We start from the raw sequence: 19,335 nt of genomic DNA, 5'->3' as shown, positions 1-19,335 counted from the left end.
TCTTTTACGTGTATAAGACGGTACCTAAAGATAAAAATCAAAACATAATTCAATTATAATAGTTCATAATCCTACATAATGGATATCTATTCAAACTTAAGAACTATAAAATTCATAAAACAGCTTCGTAAAGAACACAAAATTATTTGGAAGTAAAAGGAGTCCTCTAGGAGAGATTTAGTAATGATAAGCCAAATTGATTTTTGTGGTCCAAGAACACGTGGTGGCCTGCTGTAGGCCTGAACTTTCTGGCCTGCTGGAAGTCAGAGAGAAAGACAGCGGGTGGGGACAGAAGAATAGAACCTACAGCTGTTGTAACTCAGGGTTAGATGACAAATTGATTTTTTTAAATGTCAGGACTAATATTGTCTAAAGGAGAGTTGAGAAAAAGAAATGTCATACTTTGAGATTTTTTTTTTTAAGTCCAATCTTAAGCTTATAAAACTAATCATAAGCAATAAACAAAAAGCTCATAGCAAGAGCTACAGAACCTTCTCTGGGCTTCTAAACTTCCTTCAAAGCCCAATAAAGAATATTACCAAATAATAATTATAGGTTCCATGGGATAAGAGAGAAAGAGAGCACTGGGGTGCTGACAAGATGAGTTCCAGCTGTATCAATAATGCCCAAAATTTGTAGTAAGAATATAAAAATGCACGCTTCCTTTCCTTAAAAGAAGTGTTGTTCACTATTGATGGGAAGGTTGTAAATCTAATTTTAGAAATCACTGAAGAACATTTAGTTTGTTACATTCTTCGAGACTAGAACTTTATCTGCTGGCCTGGAGGCAGGAAGCCGAGTTTATAATTTCAATTAATCATATGTAAGTTTTTTAAATGTGTGGATTACAGCAATGAGGATGATACAAACACATACAAATTGCAGCTAATAAACTGGAAACGTCTCTTAAGAAGCCTTGAGAAATGCATGATTTTGGCTTCTGGTGATCACTATTGGAAGACGGTGGGCCTTGCAAAGAAGACTGCAAGCAGTCACGTCTTAAGAGACACAGGGTAACACTGCTCAGTCTTCCTTGACGCTGTGTCTCAACCTCAAAACACTCCTAATGACCTCCGTGACAGAGGATGGAGAGAGGCGTAGCCAGGAGGGGAACCAAAGCCTACAGAGCTGTGGCTGTTGCGATGATTAGTCCTTAGGCAGGGAGAGGACAGCGGTCAGCGAGCAGGGAGAAAAGGTGCTGGCAGAACCTCATGTTCTGACATCTACAGTTCTGTTCCACTATTAATTTTAATACAAAGGGATAAAATGTGAGCACATAAAGGCATGTTATCATGTGTTTTTCAGTCCCAAACACGGCAAACTACTAAGAGGCAAGACAGACGGTAACTCAAACCTGAAAAGATCTACGTTAGCATCTTATGAAATAATACAGGCTTCCTCCATAACTAATATTCAATTTTTAAGTAATATTTTTTTAACATTCATAAAGTTTTAACGTTAAAATCAGGAGATGAGTGAAAAACCATTGAATTCAAAACAACAAAATACCAATTTATGTACTCATGTAACTGTAAAAAGGTGGTACATCCTAACCTAACACATTTCCTTGTCTGTAACTAGTCGTCTCTGGCTTATCTCCTTGCTCAAGATAATGTGGGGGAGGGTGCTTTAGGATTCATTTACAACTCACTTTCTTTGTTAAGTTTAACTGCTAACTTCGTTCAACATTTGTTAGGGAATAGGTTACTTTGCACGTGGCCCTGTGTGGTACCCAAAGACATCAGGTCCTTGCTATCAAATACTCATAATTTAGAGGTCACATCCACCGCCACAATGTAGTAATGATAAAGCTAACACTGAGAAAGTACTGCTGTGAATGTCAACAGATTTACCTCCTTTCATCTTTTCAAAACCTTCTGAGTGAGGTACCATTTCACAAGCCCCTATCAACAGCGCGGAACTGACTGTCGGAGAAGCTAAGACACTGGTCTCCATTCACACAGCTGGTTTATAGGGAAGAAGGACACTCAAGCAGGTGAGAGTGCATTCTTAGTCACATCATGCGACCTGTGAGAACCAACTCACCATCAGAGGGCTCACAGCTATTCCAGCAAATAAACAAAGCACCTTGGGATTAACAGTTGCTAATTCTGTCTGGAGAAGGAAATGAAGGAGCAGTCTGCACAGAGCCCCAGTGGGACAGCAGCAAAATGTCTTCCAAGCAGGGAAGAACTGAGCACTTGAGAAAAGGCAGGAAGTGTGAAGGCGCATAATGACCAGCATGGGTCTTGAGCTAGGATGAAGCCCTGGGTGCTGTGACGAGAGACATGTGGGATGCCCAAGGATAACTGGCTTCGAGTCAATCATAAAGACTCAACCCTTAGACTCTTAAGTGAAAGAAGTATGGGAGAATGGGGAAACAGAAGGACCCAGAGGGTCCTAGAAACCTACAAGAAGAACATCATGATGGGCAGATCTGGACCCAGGGGTTCTGTTCAAACTACCATACCAACCAAGGACAACACTTGCAGTAAACATAGAACCCCTTCTCAGATCCAGCCAATAGATAAGACATTCTCCACAACGGAGTGGAGAGTAGGGACTGAGTGGGACGTGAACTCTGGTGCCCCATATTTGACCACTTCCTCATGTTGGGGAGGCCTGGTGGCACTCAGAGAAAGAATAAGAATCAAGTCTCATCTTGATAGCCTATGACCATTTAGTGGGGGAGGAGGTCCCCCTTGGTAACAGACATAGGCAGGGAACAGGGTTAAAGTGGGAGGGAGGGAGGAATGGGGTGGGGGGGATACAAAGGATGGGATAACAATTGAGATGTAATCTGAATAAATTAAAAAGAAAAAAAAAGAATCGACCCTTAGTACTTCACTCAAAACTCTGGCTGACTGCTAACACTGCTCTGTGGTTTTCGGGTAATAGACTTGTTCTATCATATGAACATATCTAGATTATGCTATCGACAGCAAAACAAATCCCTGTGGGAGTTAGATACTAGAAAAGCTTTGGGTGCCGTAACAGGAGTGAATTCCTAGCACCTAGAACTCTTGACCTGCAGCCAGGCTTCAGATTACATCTACAGAAGCTGACCCGCCTGATATGACTCCTGTGGTGGTCCCCCTCCCACCACACACATAACCATGACAACAAACAAAGGGCACTGTCACCAGAACATGATGGGAAGAAACCAAGGATCCAAGGGTAGGGTATGGGAAGACTGGCCAGAGAATTTTAGCTGAGACTTGCTGGAGGTGACACTTGGGCTGGGTCATATAACATGTAATCAAGGAGCTGGAAAGGTAGGGAGGAGCAGGAAATTCCAGTAGAAGAGAATTAAATAGCAGGTGCCTGGCCTCACAGCGGTCAAGTGTGGGAGATGAACAAAGGGAAGTTTGCTCTCACTAGACAGCGGAGAAGCAGTAACAGAGGATGTGGGACCAGAGAGCCGAGGACAAAAACAGACACCATCAGAGACTTGCTTTCATATAAGGTTACCTTTGTACTATGGTAGATTTGAGGACATCACGTAGACATAGAAGACATCAACACCAGCCACTCACTATGGAAAGATCTGCATGGTGCTCCAAACAGAAACGCAAGAGGGCCAGGTGGCACTCAAGGGCTGGGGCAGCCCAGCATACATTTGAAGTGGGGGTGTAAGGAAAGTACCCTGTTACAGTGATAAAGCTGAAGTGCATTTTTCACTATTGACATTCAACCATACATCATGAAGAGCATGTTTTTCCCTACCCTGTTTCACCAAAACCACCCATGAAATTAGAATAATGACACAAACACAAACAGTGCCATGTTCTCTAGTCACAGGATGATCTTAAAAGGAGACCAGTCTGTAATGTGCAGATCCCTGAGTCTTCACTCGACACACTCACTGTTAGCTAGAAACATTCTTCTTGACACAGGGCCATGACTGTGAAACTGATGAAATGTAGGGTGGCATTGCTTCCAGCCAGGTACAGTGGCACACACCTATAATCCCAGCACTCAGGAAGACAGAAGCAGGCAGATCTCTATGATACGGAGGCCAGCTGCTACAGCATGGTCTGGTGCTTTGTACTTGATTGTTCACTTATTTTGCTCCCCAAGGTCTGCTTGCTGTCTTTTACAAGCAGACTATCATGTGCCCAAAATGATGCTGTGTAATCTTGCCTCCAAAATTATCCCTGGTTGGCTAAATAAAATGGCTTACAAACCTGGGCAGGGCAGAAATGAGGTAGGCAGAGCTAAGGTGCCAGAACTTGAAGGAATGAAGGATCATGGGAAGGAAAGAAACATGTATGAGAGAAAAGGGATTGAGACCACCATGAGTTAGTGTAAAGAAGAACCATGTGGCCGGGAAGAATTTACTCTGAGGATTGGCGTGGCGGGAGAGAAGCGGCCCATGTGCAACTATATATTATTCTGGATGGGAAGTGGCCCAAATAAGACTGATTAGAGCAAATGGCATGGGATGTGGGATTGGGAGATGATGAAGTGGTTTAGGGTTAATATTTGCCCAGCCCCAGGTGAAATAAGGCTTATTAAAAATCTATCAGGCGTCTGTGTCTTTTATTGATATGTTAGCAGCTGAGTAATAACTGCCAAAATAATTGTGGATTAACAGCAGATATTAGTAACCAATTTTCTACAACAGGCAGCCTGGTCTACAAAGTGAGTCCAGAATAGCCAAGGCTACACCGAGAAACTCTATCTCGAAAAACCAAAGAAAAACAAAACCATCCCTTCCTACGAACTATGATCATATAAGCCATCAACAACAATTTTAAGCCCTCCTCACAAACACATGCCCGTCTCACATGGGCTCTGCGTGCTGCTGTCTCAGTGGCTTTTTACAGTAAAAGGTGCAGGAAGGTTAAGACGCGCTGGAGGATAGGTGGGGCGCTGGGGTATCATGCGCCTTCGTCGCACCAAGATGACACCAGTCTGGCCAACTGGCCTCTGAGCACTCTGTATGGAGTAGCCAGACAGTCTCATCGGACGTCCTCGCCCACTCTGGATTGTCCTGGGTGGCTACACTATTTCTATATTCAGCACAGTAGCTCTCCGTATGAACAGCAAGCATCAGAGTGAACTATGAGGATGTACACTAATTATCCATTCTCTGATTGGACGCGTACCCAGCAGCCTTCAGGGTACCAGAACCTCTGTGATCAATTATTTCACAGGCATTAAAAAAAACTGTTTCCCACGCCAATTAGGGAAGGACAGAACAAGGCTCCTTGCAACCAGAGGCCACAGAGAGCAGGGTTAAGTGAGAGGCCTGTGGGTCCCTCGGACGCAGCTACTCCTCTAGAGCTCTTTGGTTCTGTGTGGCTGAGGCAAGCTCTGAAAGTCAGTAAATAAGCTTTTCTTTTCATTGCTCAAAAAGCAAAAACAACAGACAAAAAGAAAATGCTATTAAAATATATATGTACTGCAAATTTGGATTTTTTTAAAAAACACATGTCACATATTTGCACTGTTTTCCAAAAATGCTGACATACATCATGACTGGATTCAGAGCTCAAGCCTGGCTTCTGTACCCACAGTAGGCATACTGCCGAAACCCCCACAATAGTGCTATTACTCCATAGAAATGCTTTACTATCTTAAGTAAAAGAAGAAAACTTTTACAAGGAAGAAAACATTTTGGTAAATAATATTAATATATCTGCCTTTATTCCATAGCAATCACACAAACAGTACTTTTTGATATTTCTAGGTGGAGAAAGGCAGTATGAAGGCAAAAAAGTGTGTGGCCTGTGAAGCCGTCTAGTTCTACCCTGGTCAGAGTTGTTTTGGCTTTTTTTGTCTTTCTTTCTTTCTTTCTTTCTTTCTTTCTTTCTTTCTTTCTTTCTTTCTTTCTTTCTAACAGTGGCACAATCTTCCAAGGCCTCTCACCTTTTTTTTTAAAAAACAAAAACAAAAACAAAACAAAACAACAACAACCAAAAAAACCCCACCCCAAGCATGGCTTCTGTACAAAACCAAAGGCTGAGTGTGCAAATCTAAGCACAGATACTCTTAAAGGAACAGAGAGCACAGCACACCTTCAGGGCCAGGCTTGAGAAGGTGCTGGACACGTTGCACTTGAAGCTTAGCTGCTTGTCCAGGTTCCCATCTGGGTCCCTTCGCCCAGCGTCAGGAAGGCCTGTGCGGTCGGAGGCGGCCACTTTCTGGAACACGGAGCAGGTCATCCCTGTGAAGCCAGCAGCCTTGATGACGTAAGCTTCCAGAGCAATATTGGGCGAATACTGCAAAAGTAAACCAAACAGGGGTTGTGAGAGACTTAGAATGTCAGGGTAAAGGAAGGGAGTGTTTAGGAACACACACACACACACACACACACACACACACACACACACACACACACACACACACAAAGTGGAAAGGGCTGCGACTCTGAAAGAAGATTTGAGAAAGCAGGCATGGAAGGAGTACAGGGGAAGGGATGAATGATGTAATGATGTAATATTTAATTATATAATAATTTTTTTTTAAAGCTAATAACCTGAGAACAGGCACTGCAGCTCAATACTGAGTGTTTGCCTAGCACATACAAAGCCCTGGGCTTAAATCTCAGCATTACATAGGTAAAAATGAAATAGTAAAAATAATTTGAAAAATAGCTTATAAAGTACAAATAAACTAAAAATTCAAGTTTTAAGATAATGAGCTGTGACTACAGGATTAAGTGGAGGGAACACTAGTGACACTCAGACCACCCACACTGTCTTGTCATGTGGAGAACAAGCAGGCTGTCTGAACAGGACTTCCAGGGGGGGAAAATCTGCAGACTCACTCTACAGCTGAGCTTTTTTCCCCTAGAAAAGTAAGGCAGATGCTGATTTAAATGGTAGGAGATAAACAGAGTTAAGTAAATTAGGTCAGGATAATTGCCAGAAACAGATGGCACCTGCCGACTCTCCAGCTTTAAAGGAATTCAAAAGTGACCTGAACTCAGGGGATCACTAAGATGTAGAACCTGTCAATCCATGAGCCACCATGCTTGTAGCCTGGAGGACCCCCAGCAAGCATCTCTCCCAGTCACCACCCATACCAAGGAAGACACGGGAAGAGAACAGGTGACAAGTTTCACTTTCCAACCTGCCAAGGGGGCAGGATTCACTGTACATCCAAGGACACCGTGGTGACTAAACTGCAGTTAGGACGGTCACGTGTGTGTTGGCTTTCACTTCACACACTAGCCCTGTGAGATCAGCATTCACTAGATACGTAAACTAACAACACACACTCCAAATTATTGCCAGATCACAGCGCACGAAGTTCAGCAGGGCTTCGGAAACGTCACACCAACCACAGCTGGAGCATGAGACATCCCTGGGGGAAACAAAGCTGTCCTTCTGGAGAAGAGCCCGTCTTCACATCCTTCTTCACCTGCCGTCTTTACTTATCACAGCGACCCCACCCCACCCCCTCCCACCCCCCCAACCCCCTCTCACCCCACTCTTGATTCCTAGTTTACTTCCTCCAGGTTCAGACACCGGTGATCAACCACGATCCTATAGTACTAAATGAAAATTTCCAGAAATGAGCGCAACTCCTAAGTTCTAACTAACTTTCGTCACTGTTGTAATTGACTCACTTTACTATTAGGTGGAACTACTATTATCAACCTCTTCCTGGGCCTGATTTAGAAGCTGAGCTTGGCATGGCAGGGATGAACACAGAAGACCAAGTGGCAAATGCAGAGCTCCCGACTATCCATGGCTTCAGGCAAGCACTGGGGTCTTAGAATACGTTCTAGAGATGGGGGGGGGGGGCAGCTGTGCAAGCAGATGTGTAACTCCTGGAGCCAGTCTTACATGCTGAAATGGCCTTCACTTCATGCACCGCCACTTTCATGGTGCCCTTCCCTGGGAGACGGACCTGTGGGGTGCAGCTGAGTGGTAAGTCGGGCTGTAAGATGGGACTGGGTGTAAAAAGTTGGGGAGACTACTGAATGACAAGTCAGTCTCAAGTCAGGCCATGCATCTACGAGCAAAGCTATCATGAACTTGGCTACGAGACAGCAGCTACATTAGGCCTCTAATTTAATAATTATTTGGGAAAGAAGAAATCCTAATCTTAAACAAGCTAATGATACAATAATGCACAAATGACCAAAATAGCCTCAGGAAAATAAAAAGAAAGCAGTTCCTCTGTATTTACATAGAATCACAGGTCAAGCTGTAGAGCACCAGCTTCACAGTGACAGCCAGGAGCTGAAAACCACTAATCCAATCTGAATATGACAGCCGAAGGACAATACATCTATTATTACATTTTTAGACCACACATTAGCAGTACACAAAGAAATGTAAGAGTTCGACTTAGCATGGACATAATTTAACACTGTTTAACTGAGAGATTATTGTATTGTACCAACAGATTTCCAAGTGCTGGAAGGCGGCCCAGCCCTTTATTTAAGACCAAGCCCTGGGCGAGATATCAGAGATTCTCCCAAAACACCCTTCAGGTCTCAGAACTGAGTACCACCTTGGATGGGCAGCGGGTGGCATGCCAGCAGAGCCATACAATCATTTCTTATTTTTGTAGTAGAATTTATTTCAGTGGATTAGACAGTGACAGCCATTCAGATTTAGGTAATGCAGAAGTATCTTCTAGTTAACCGAGAAAATAAATTACTCAGACGCAAAATTAACTTCTCAAATTGTGTCAGAGAAGGACATTCTGTGCTTATCTGTATGTAGTAACAAGAGTCAGCGGCACCATGACAGGGTATGAGGCCCCTTCTCATGAGGTTGGAGTGGCCAGTCTCAAACCCTCCCGCGGGCCTATGATAATGCGGCACTTACTGTGGAGTACACGTGAGCCCCGCTGGCCAGGCGATGTGTAGCAATGCGCTGCAGGCACTGGACAATCCGACTACACGCCTTGGCTTCCCTCTGCGCCAGCCACAGGACCCGCTCATCAGCCAACATGATGTTGCTGGCCACATCAACCATCACATCACCGAGCTGTTGAGCAGACCGGAGAGAAGAGAAAGATGTTAACAGCCAGGACGAGTTGTTGGATAGACCCAAAAGCATAAAAAAAAAAAAAAAAAAAAAAAAAAAAAACTTTAAAGGATGACATTAGCCTCTGTCTAAATCTCCTGTAGGAAGAGCATACTTGTTCCTCATTAAAGCTCTTAAGATACGAACGGGACGTTCAATTATGGTCACTTGGTAATATTTAGCTCAAAACAGTACTTAAGTAGCCACTACATCACTAGTGACAAGACTGCTGTGCAGCATCTCAGAGGAAAAGAAAGGCAATTAGATTAATTAAGGATGAGAATGTGACACATTGTCACAGACAGACTTCAGCTCATCATCTAGAAAGCCATTATGATCACTTCTTGTGTATTAGCTTAAACTCTTGTTAATTATATACAGTGTGTGCAATAGCTCCTCCATCTCCTGGCATGTTCAAAATACAGTCACACTCACCACTCGGAGCACCCAAAGTACTGTGTGCTCACTCTCAAACATGTATATGCATGACCCCCGTGCCCTCTCATTGTGAATGAACTCACAGATCTCAACTCAAAGGGCACTGGGAAACCCAATGCCACGTAACAAATGATCCTAGGAGGCACTCACTTCTCTGTTGCTCACTTCATTTACTCTGCTGTTACCTGTTCATTTGTACCTTGTAGGTATCAGCAGAAGACAACAGCAGGGACCAGTCACTTGAACCTAGTTACTGCAGTCAAGTTACCACAGCATAATGCACTGGGCAGCCTGCTGACTACAAAGACCCACCCAAGTCAAGGGAGTTCTCAAGAGCAACAGCATCAAATGTTCATGAGGGAGAGGTCTTGGCAGAGGATAGGAAAAGAAAAAAAAAAAAAAACAAAAACAAAAACATTCCACATTCCAGAAACTGGAGCAGGGCTTTGCAAGCCGGCTGGTCCTCATACCACAAAGCAAGCATCAAAGGCGTTAAGCTGCAATGCCAAGCCAGAAAGCCAGGGCTGTTTTAGCAGATGGCTTTTGATCATCCCAGAAGATCCCAGCTAAGGCCCTCAACCCTGCTCTGCATCCAATACTCTGCACAAGAAGTGTAAATAAGAAGGCTGTAGAGGTTTAGGAAAAAGTCCAGCCCACCCTACCATGGTCCATTTGACAAAGAAAATAGGTCAATGGAAATCTACCAGACAGCCGCTCTATAACCAAGGGGCAAAGCAATCTCCGGAAGTGCACAGGTGACCACAGCACTCTCAATGCCTAGCTCAGACAGGCGCCTCTCTGACCCTGAGTTCCTTTTATTGGAAATGAGGCAAGTACAGCCCTGTGCCTTGTCGGTGATTAGCACATAACAAATACCAGGCTCTTGAAACCAATCCTGGCCTATGACAAGCACACAAACCATGCTGGCTTCTTCCATTATTTTACTGGTCCTTAAAAATAAATAAATAAATAAATAAATAAATAAATAAATGGGAAACTTAATAACCATTTCAATCCCTAGGGTAGACCTGTTTTCTAAAACAGAAATCTTTGTACTAGATGGGGCCCAAAGAGGGGACTTTGCACTTCAGATTTTTCCTGCCTTTTAATCTTTAACTGGAAGAGAAAACAAACCCAATCAAGACCCCTGGGCTGAGTCAGTGTGGGGGCTCATCTCAGATTGCTTTTGGGGAAGCACCAACTCAGTAAGATACTTCTTGACTTACACAACAAGTTCCCTACAGACCCACTCCATCAGCAATGGCTGCCATGCACTCTGGACCATCGACACTGGTGAAGTTTTACCATGACCCCTTTAACAGATCCTCCTCTGAGGCACTTGACCGCTGCCCATCCATCTTTGACCCTTTGCCAGCTTGAAGCAGCTAAGAGCTATCTTCACCCACCCACCTCCAGCCCCAAGGCCTGAGCACCAGTTAGGGTGATCTCTGAGAGGGGAGAATGAGAGACAAGGAGCTAGACAGACTCCCCGTTAGGCAGACAGATAGGGAGAGGGGCCATGGCTAGGTAACAGAGGGGGCAAGCTTCCAAGATGGCCAGCTTCTTCCTCACCCTCCTGAATTCAGAGAAGAGCTGTCTTCGTATGCTTCTGCCTCCCACCAAGAGCCCCCTGCTGAAGGACTGGCTCAACAAATTCGAGGACTACTCAGGTTATGTCATAAAACAGTTCTGGGCCAATCAACCATCTCACCTTTCTTCGAACTGACCAATCCTAAATTAGGGGAGAAAACTCCTCAGAGGCCATAAAACTCTTAGCCCTCCAGAAGAGACTGGAGTCTTCAGCCTCTGAGTCCCCTTCTTTTTCTCTGTGTGCCTTTTGCATGAGTGTCTCCTCATGCACAACAAATGCTTTTCTTCAACTGATAAAAAAGAAGGTTGGATGAGCTTTGTGTATCTACTTCAGACCGAAAGACTTAGTGCCTCAACTATACACCTTGCTCTAATGATTAAAAATTCCCTAGCTCTGACCTACACGTACTACAGGACATCAGAGCTGCATCTCAGCTTTAATTCCCTGCAGTCAGGGCACTGCAATGTGTGTAGCTCACATACATACCTTAGGACCCAGGCAAGACTCAGTAGACCTGCCAATGGCCATTAGTGGTCCTTTACTCCATGGTTCAATGTCCATCAGTGATGTCCACTTACAGTATCACTGAATAAACATTGACTGACCATGACTCACTGCCCTGAGCACTAGAAGAAGTACACACGCTCTATTTCCAAGCTTATAGCACAGACAGAAAACAAGCATGCAATTCTCATCTTAAAATGTGATTCCCATTGAGATCACTACAATGACGGACTACGCAGAGTAAAAATGTGACAGAGAGTAATGAAATACAATCAAAACATTCCATTTCGCCGGACTCCCACGTCCTCGGGGACTAGTTCTCCCAAACACGAGGCAGTAGCAGGATCAACTGACAGAATAATTAGGAGGAACTAGGCAGGCATGGCGGTGTACAGCTCCAAGCTGACAAGCACGTGGAAGGCTGAGGTGGAGGACTCTTGCGTCTGAGAGGTGGGAAGACCAACCTGGGAAGAGGGTGAGACTGCATGTCAAAATGAAAATGAAGAGTAAGGACGGGGGGACGTGGCGGAGGGAAGAGGAGAAGGAGGGAGGAGGGGGGGAACAAGAGGAAGAGGAATAAGAACAAGAGGGAGATGAGGAACAGGAAACAAGGAAGGAGGGGGAGGGAAGCAGGAGAAAGAAGAAAAGGAGGAAGGGAGGAGGAAAATAAGGGACAGGAGAAGGAGCAACGGCAGCCACCGTGAATCTGTAGAATTTCACTCATTTGATTTCATGTGCAACAGGAGAATATACCCACACCCTCCCCTTCCCTTCTGACAACAGGTGCTGTGATGGAGAGGACCCTTACTTCCCAGTATATGAAGATGGCTCCTGACTCTGGCTACACCGTATTCTGCATGTGCCAATCAGATCAAATCAGACTTTTACACGGATGGACTAATGAACTTAAATGCAGATTCCAAATATCTGGAACGATGCTTTTGATTAGTCTCCTACTCGGGCTTGCTGTCACTTCAGGACTGTATACAAAGACGTAACAGGCAGTGTGATCAAGTTCTCAGACACGCTCAGTGCCCACCAGAACTGAACTGCTTTTGGTTATGAAAACTTCAGAGATGACACGGAGAAGCACTGATTGCATGGAAGGCTAATGCACAAACATGAGCCACTACAGAATAGCACGGTTACAACGTAATGTGTTTTGTATTTTTCGCAGAATTAAACACATGAACTTTGTGAAGATCTGACCATGAAGCCTAACAGACTTGTTACTCCTTCTGAAACCTGTGATTATGAAGTGAGCAAACTGCTCTGGCCCTCCAGATAACGCCAGGATCATAAAGAACCCACGCTAAGCACTGTAAAAGAGAGAGTTCCCTACAAGGAGAGAGTGACAGCTTTAGTGGAGAACGAGCCACTGTTCTCATTATTCTATACCAAATGGCTAAGAACTCAAAAAAAAAAAAAGAAAAAGAAAAAAGAAAAAAAAAAGGGGGGGTCCAAATGGTCCCTACAGCAGATAATCACAGAGTGTCACATGCTTCTGCCACTCAGTTATGGAAAGAAGTCACAATCTGTCATAGTGGTAGGGAAAGTTACAGTAGATCAGGAAGTATTCCTGAAATCTCACATGCAGGTAGCAAAAAACAAAAAGCCAAACAAAACTACAGCCTGTGTTTAAGAAGCATAGTTTCTCCTTGGCCTCCTTCCCTGTAGGCCGCTCCAGTCATGAAAGGGTCAGAAGAATCAGGTCCTGTTCAGACAGACAGACAGACAGACAGACAGACACACACACACACACACACACACACACACACACACACACACATACCTGAACCAACCAGGCACATGCATGACAGAACATAGACCACATGTCTGGTGGCAGTGAGGACTCTCTGGTGACACTGTGTGTGTGTGTACACACACACACGTGCATGCGTGTGTGTGTGTGTGTGTGTGTGTGTGTGTGTGTGCATGCGCACACCAGAGATGGAAGCCAGGGCTCAGCCACAGGTGCTGTCCCTTAGGAACAGCTGACCAACTTTTCTGTTGCTTATCAATCCTGTTGCTGTCGTTTAGAGACAGGATCTCTAACCAAGCAGGCTAAGGTCGACCAACAAGCAAACCCCAGGGACCTCATGTGCCTCAGCCTCCAAAATACTAGGATTATAAGCACCCATTAGGCTAAAAAACAAAAACCAAACCAAAAGAGACCATGGTTTCTAGGGACAGAAGTCAGGTCCTCGTGCTTACGACGGCAAGCATCTTTCTGACTGAGTGACATCCCCAGCGCTTTAATACTCACTTTAAAGTTCTTTTATTTTCATTACAGTTTATTCTTAATGGGGGGGGGGAGGGAATGACCATGCTACCATGGTTCCATCACCCACTAAAACAGTCCTAAAGTTCTTTTTACTTCAGAAAAATGATGTGTAAACAAAACAAGTAAAGTCAGCTTTGAAATATTCCATCACTGAGGGAGGGGAGGAGGCTAGGAAGAAAGAAGTGGGAGAGAAAACTAGATTCACAGGATATATAAATAAGATGGATGAAAGAAAACTGTCCCAGTTAGCTGAGAAGATAAGACAGGACTTAACGGTAATATTCTCAACACTCCTGAAATTTTCTAATAAAATGTTCACAGGAGCCTAATCCCAAAGGGAAAATATTCAAATGAACAGTAATAATATAAAAGATGAAAACTCGGCGACAGTTCTCAGAGGCTCTGCTGAAGAAGAAGTCTTGCAGCAGATTCCCAGAACCCACCCTAGGCCAGGGCAGCGACAAGGAGAGCAATCTGTGCTGGCAAACCCAGCAGGTGACTTCTCCAGGAGGCTCACACTACCCGGCACTGGGTCTTTGAAAACCTTCATGAACAAAGTCTGGCAGGTAAAACTAAGGGGAAAAAAAAGTGGAGAAGATTTGAAACAAACAGAATGGAGGTGATCACACTAACACAAGTGTATGGGCACAAATATAAATGTGTAAATACAAATGTGCTGAGTGTACTCACGGGAGCTTTCTGCTCATACACAGGCCACTGGAGCATAGCAAGAGGACTCTGAGGCAAAAGCAAACCTGCTCTTCATGAGCCTTCTCATCACCAAACACACATTAAGTATTGGCTTCTTAAGAAAAGATTCCTCTAGTAAATACAGAGTACACAGTTACACCCAGACGGACACCTTTAGCTGCCTCTCTTTGGCACTAAATATACCATTTAGGTCTGTTAGGGCAGCGTCTTTCAGTAGCTATCCTGGCACAATGCTCCTGGCTTGCACTGGCTGAAATCAACCATGGTTTAAAAAGCAATCGCCTCAGACTATGCTAGCCATGCACAGAAGCCCGTGGCACACCCACTGCGAAGACCTTGCTAAGCATAATTGAGAAATTCATTAAACTACTTGTCTATCTTCTGGATGTGCATCTCAGGATATGTTAGCATAATCTAATGCAGTGGTGATTAACTTAAAATACAGTCCTTAAACCCCACGATTTCTATTTATTACACTAATAACCAGTAAAAAGCAAAGCCTGCTGTTCCCAAAGGATCACACAGGATGACAGTCACCGCATCAGAGGGAGTACATTTGTACTTTCAGGATTCAAGCATAAAGCCTGTTTTTCTTTTGATTTTTAATAAGTTGGCATCACGTCTTTTTGATGAAAGCTGTAAACTTTACTGTATTAAGCAGAAAGTAACAAATAATATCCTCCAACTAATGTTCAGAGAAGCAGCTGACACTCCTTCAAGTGTTTGTAAAGGGCCTCCTTAGACCGAGATGGATCGCAGAGGTACAACACACAAGGCCATGGGACAGACCCACAATACTGTACAGTAAATAAATACCTTCGGAGATGAGAGAATTTCATAACCCATAAACGCAGACCCAGGCTTCAAAACTACTATGGAACATCAATTCCCTGAAAATTTTACTTGTGTATAGAAACTCAGTAAGCTAAAACAAGACTAATATCATCCTAATTTTAGAAATGAAAAGAGCCCATGGTAACCACTAAGTAGTAAGCCAACAAGATGCCAAGACACGGAGGTATCACAAGCACTAGGCAACAGTTCCACACTGCTCTTATTTAAAAGAATAAAGGTTATATTTGTTACTGTTGTTGTTTGTGTACACTATGTGTGAGTATAGGTGCATGCATGCCCGTGTGTGTGTGTGTGTGTGTGTGTGTGTGTGTGTGTGTGTGTGTGTACGCGCGCGCGCGCGCGCGCGCAGAGGACACTGTTTCTCTCTCCTTCTACCTTTACAGAGGTTCCTGTTATCAGCCAGGCTTGCACTGCAAGCATTTTAACCTGTTGAGCCATCCACTGACCTCCAAGCTGCTCTTTACAAGTTGAGAACTGAAAAGCAGTTCTCCCATTCCACTCCAGCACAGGAGGAATACACATGCTATAATGTTTCGGAGCTCACATTCCAAATGTCACTGTAATTATTCTGCTGACTTGAAGCACTCCACTTTCAGAATGCAATAGCAATGCTGCGGGCAGCTACCCTGTCATTATCAGCAACAGCGGAGGGGAACAGCGCCAGTCAGAGTCCAAGCAGCTTCTGCCAGGGCTAACAAAACTGCCCCCGGGGAAGTGGCTGTTGTCAAAAGCATAGGGCGGTTTGTCTGCAAGCCAGGGTCCATGAGTTCACACAACAGCGCTGAATCAGTCTCGCTCCCCAGTGAAGTCGCCCATTACCCGAGTTCCATTTATATACACAAACCATTTTCCCTCCCTCATTAACTACTCCCTATCAAGTAAACGCCAAAAGGGCTGTAGTTACTAACTTACTAGCAACATGCAAGACTGGAATAGTCTAAAAATGGAAAGAAAATCCTCGGTTAAATGATGTAGAGAAAGAGGGTATATTAGTTACCTAAAACACTACCAGCGATGAATCTGTGATGTCCCACACAAAGAAATATACTGACGCCGTGTAGCTAGAAGGTTCCCTGTTGTCCAAACTAGAACAAGGCTGAAAGTGACTGTGGCACTGCAGAATACAGTCCTTTGTGAGGACACCCACTGCCTGTGTTCAGCTCAACCCTAGCCTAACTATGTACACTGATATGTCACTTCACTTAACAGGCGTCAGTTCACACTTGACCTAAGATCTTTCTGCTCATCTTTAAATCCATCTCAGTCAAGTGGTTACATCGCATTAGAAACAGTATACAAAGTTCTTAAAGAGCCCAAAACCACAGCTTAAGCACACGTTGCCTTTGCCTCAAGACTTAAATAATTTTCTTTTATTTGCTGCTATGAAACCTGGGGTTGTCGGTGGTTTTTTGCCACTTAAGGAATACCATGTTGGCAAATATAGCATAGTTTTAACACGCCCTACTTAAATACACACCTCAACAATCACTAACTTCTTTAACTGACACATGTAAGTTGTGCATAGAGGTGCTGTGGCGTTTCATGTATGTATACAAAGCTCTGCAGAAGCCTCTCATTTCCGTTATATACTGAAAGTAACGGGGCAGTTTGCAACAAGGTGCAGGTGACTAAAACAAGAGCAGCACCTGTCTGTGTAGACAATGAGTATCCCAGAGGCTACAGGAAGCAGATGGCTCACACACAAGATGGCAGAGGCTGCTTTCTCACTGCACCTACCTCTGCTACTCATGGCGTCCAGGGGTTCAAGAACTAAGCGCTCACCTCCATCTCCCAGATACAAAGGCTTCCATCACTACTGGAGCACAAGTTTCTCAGTGGTAAGTTTAGAAATCACAAGGTGCATGGAGTTCACAGAAATCAGCTTTAAATATAAGCACTCTGCTCTATCCCACTAGGGGTTACCGTTGGCTGAAATTTATGCCGCAAGTTTTGCAAGTCTGAACGAACGTTACCTCTTTGGATTTTTCCTCTTTGGTAAATCTTCCAAACTTTTCTATCATTTCAGCCACAAATATAACATCCATTTTGTCAGAAAAGTTGGCTGCCTCCACAGTGTAAGCCAGAAGCTGACGGGCTGTAGCGACGGCATTTGTGAGATTGAGGGGCATCTATGGAAAAAGGCAAACAGCGCTTTACAAAAGGACTAAGGACACTGACATCGTTAACTGCCTTCAAAATTTACCGAGGAATCAAAACTTATCAAATGGTTTTTCAAACTCAAGAAAGTTGGACTTTGATTAAAAAAAACAAAACAAAACAAAACAAAAAAAAAAAAAAAAAAAAAAAAAAAAAACCTCTATTGGAGGGGGGGGGAGATAAATTAATCTCAGAAAGAAATAAAGTAATATCTAAAGACATTATGGGTGAAAACATGGCTCTATCTACTCTCTGTCCAGATTCTACATAAACCTGTCTCCCACTTGCTCAGGAAAGGGGCTCCCAGCTCTGCAGCCGGGAGCGGTGGACACACCTCCTATATATCTCTGTGACCATGCACTGCCAGGGGTGTTTTGCACTTGCTAACCTGACACTGACAGCAACGACTGCTGCATTGAACTAAGATGGTACTGGGGAGCAGAAAAACACCTAACGCAGATCCCACATCTGGTGAGACATGGTTAATGACGAAACAGCAACAGTGAGAGTCAGTCGAGAACTCTCAGGGATCCTTTCTGACTAAAGGATTATGGAAATATAGAATCAGAATCCTAGGAAGTCTGGGACTCTGGCTGGTCAAGCCGTACTGGGAAAAGATGGGATCAGGAGCACCTGGTCCCAAAAATATGAAAGAATTTACACCCAACACTACTTACCCTTTGTCTGACATTTAAAATGCCCTATTTCATTCATAACCCAGGTGAATGAGAATGTCCTATAGTTACCTGGTTAAACATATACAGAACTCTAGTGACATCATTTGCATACTGGCAGCGAGAATAATCATCATCTGCCCAAAAGCCACCTCTGTCACATCTGCGCCAAGCCTTCCTTTCGTCCTGTGAGTTTCCAGGGTAGATCCCACTGCCGTGCGTGTTCCGGGTACACTGAAGATACGCTGTGATGCCCGCCAGAGTCCTGGGCCATCTACACAGGTAGAAACAAGACAGTCTAAAAAAACCTAGAATGGCCGAGGCTAATAAACACAGTGATGGAACAGAAAAAAGCAAGGGTTAATACGGTAACAAAGAAACCCCCCCTCTCTCTCTCACACACACACACACACATACATACACACACACACACACACACACACACACACACACACACACACACACACACACACACACACACACGGAGAGTAGAGATCACAATACTGTTTTAAAAGTTACTATGGATGCATTTATCCAGTCTATTATCTGAGAATATTCTGACAGCATAAGACAACAAGATAATTTTTCTAAAATGAAAATCTAAAATCTAAATGCTACAAATGTTCAAGGAAATTAATTATATCAAAGCCCCAAAATATTGAAATTGGCACTTTCAGCTTACGTTTGTTTAATAAGTGTTATTTTATCTTTTTGGCATTAAATAACAAATATAACATGAGAGAAGATTCTTGCTCGATAAAAGCAGAATTTGGCCTTTTTACAAGTAGGGCCAGGAACCATGAAGTGTAAAGATGCCACGGCAGGTCTTTTAGTGCCATCCTGAGAAAACCCTGTTTGCACAACTGACCCGCCCAGTGGCTGGGTGGGAACTGGGGGTGGGGTGGGGGTGGGGTTGGTTCCTGCGACTGTAACTGGCTGTGCCTACACTGCAGGCTTAGCTAAAGAGCTGCTTCCCCCTGTAGTCTGCAAGGTTTGGGCTGTGCTAAACAGGGAGAACCTAAAAGGCTAGGCCGCAAGAGCAGCCCTGAGTGCTTAGTCCCCATAGAGTGTTCCTTGGCAGAAACACTTATGTGAAGCTCACCCAGGGATTCTTCTAGAACCTGCCTG

General features: G+C 44.1%; 1 protein-coding gene across 1 annotated transcript in view; it reads right to left on the bottom strand.

Moving 5' to 3' along the window:
- The window catches only part of ADGRA3 (adhesion G protein-coupled receptor A3), a 103,085-nt gene that overhangs the window by 26,261 nt on the left and 57,489 nt on the right, over window positions 1–19,335 (bottom strand). Inside the window, exons 9-12 of the mRNA XM_084800087.1 lie at window positions 18,280–18,481; window positions 17,350–17,505; window positions 8,793–8,954; window positions 6,024–6,227 (exon numbers count right to left, since the gene is read on the bottom strand). Of these exons, the coding sequence (XP_084656213.1) occupies window positions 6,024–6,227; window positions 8,793–8,954; window positions 17,350–17,505; window positions 18,280–18,481 (724 nt within the window). The remainder of the gene's footprint in view (window positions 1–6,023; window positions 6,228–8,792; window positions 8,955–17,349; window positions 17,506–18,279; window positions 18,482–19,335) is intronic.

The sequence above is a fragment of the Acomys minous genome (assembly GCF_964271855.1).
Source record: "Acomys minous genome assembly, chromosome: 10".
Classification (NCBI taxonomy): Eukaryota; Metazoa; Chordata; class Mammalia; order Rodentia; family Muridae; genus Acomys; species Acomys minous.
The sequence above is the reverse complement of the archived record's forward strand: the minus strand, read 5'-3'. Positions and strand labels throughout refer to the sequence as shown.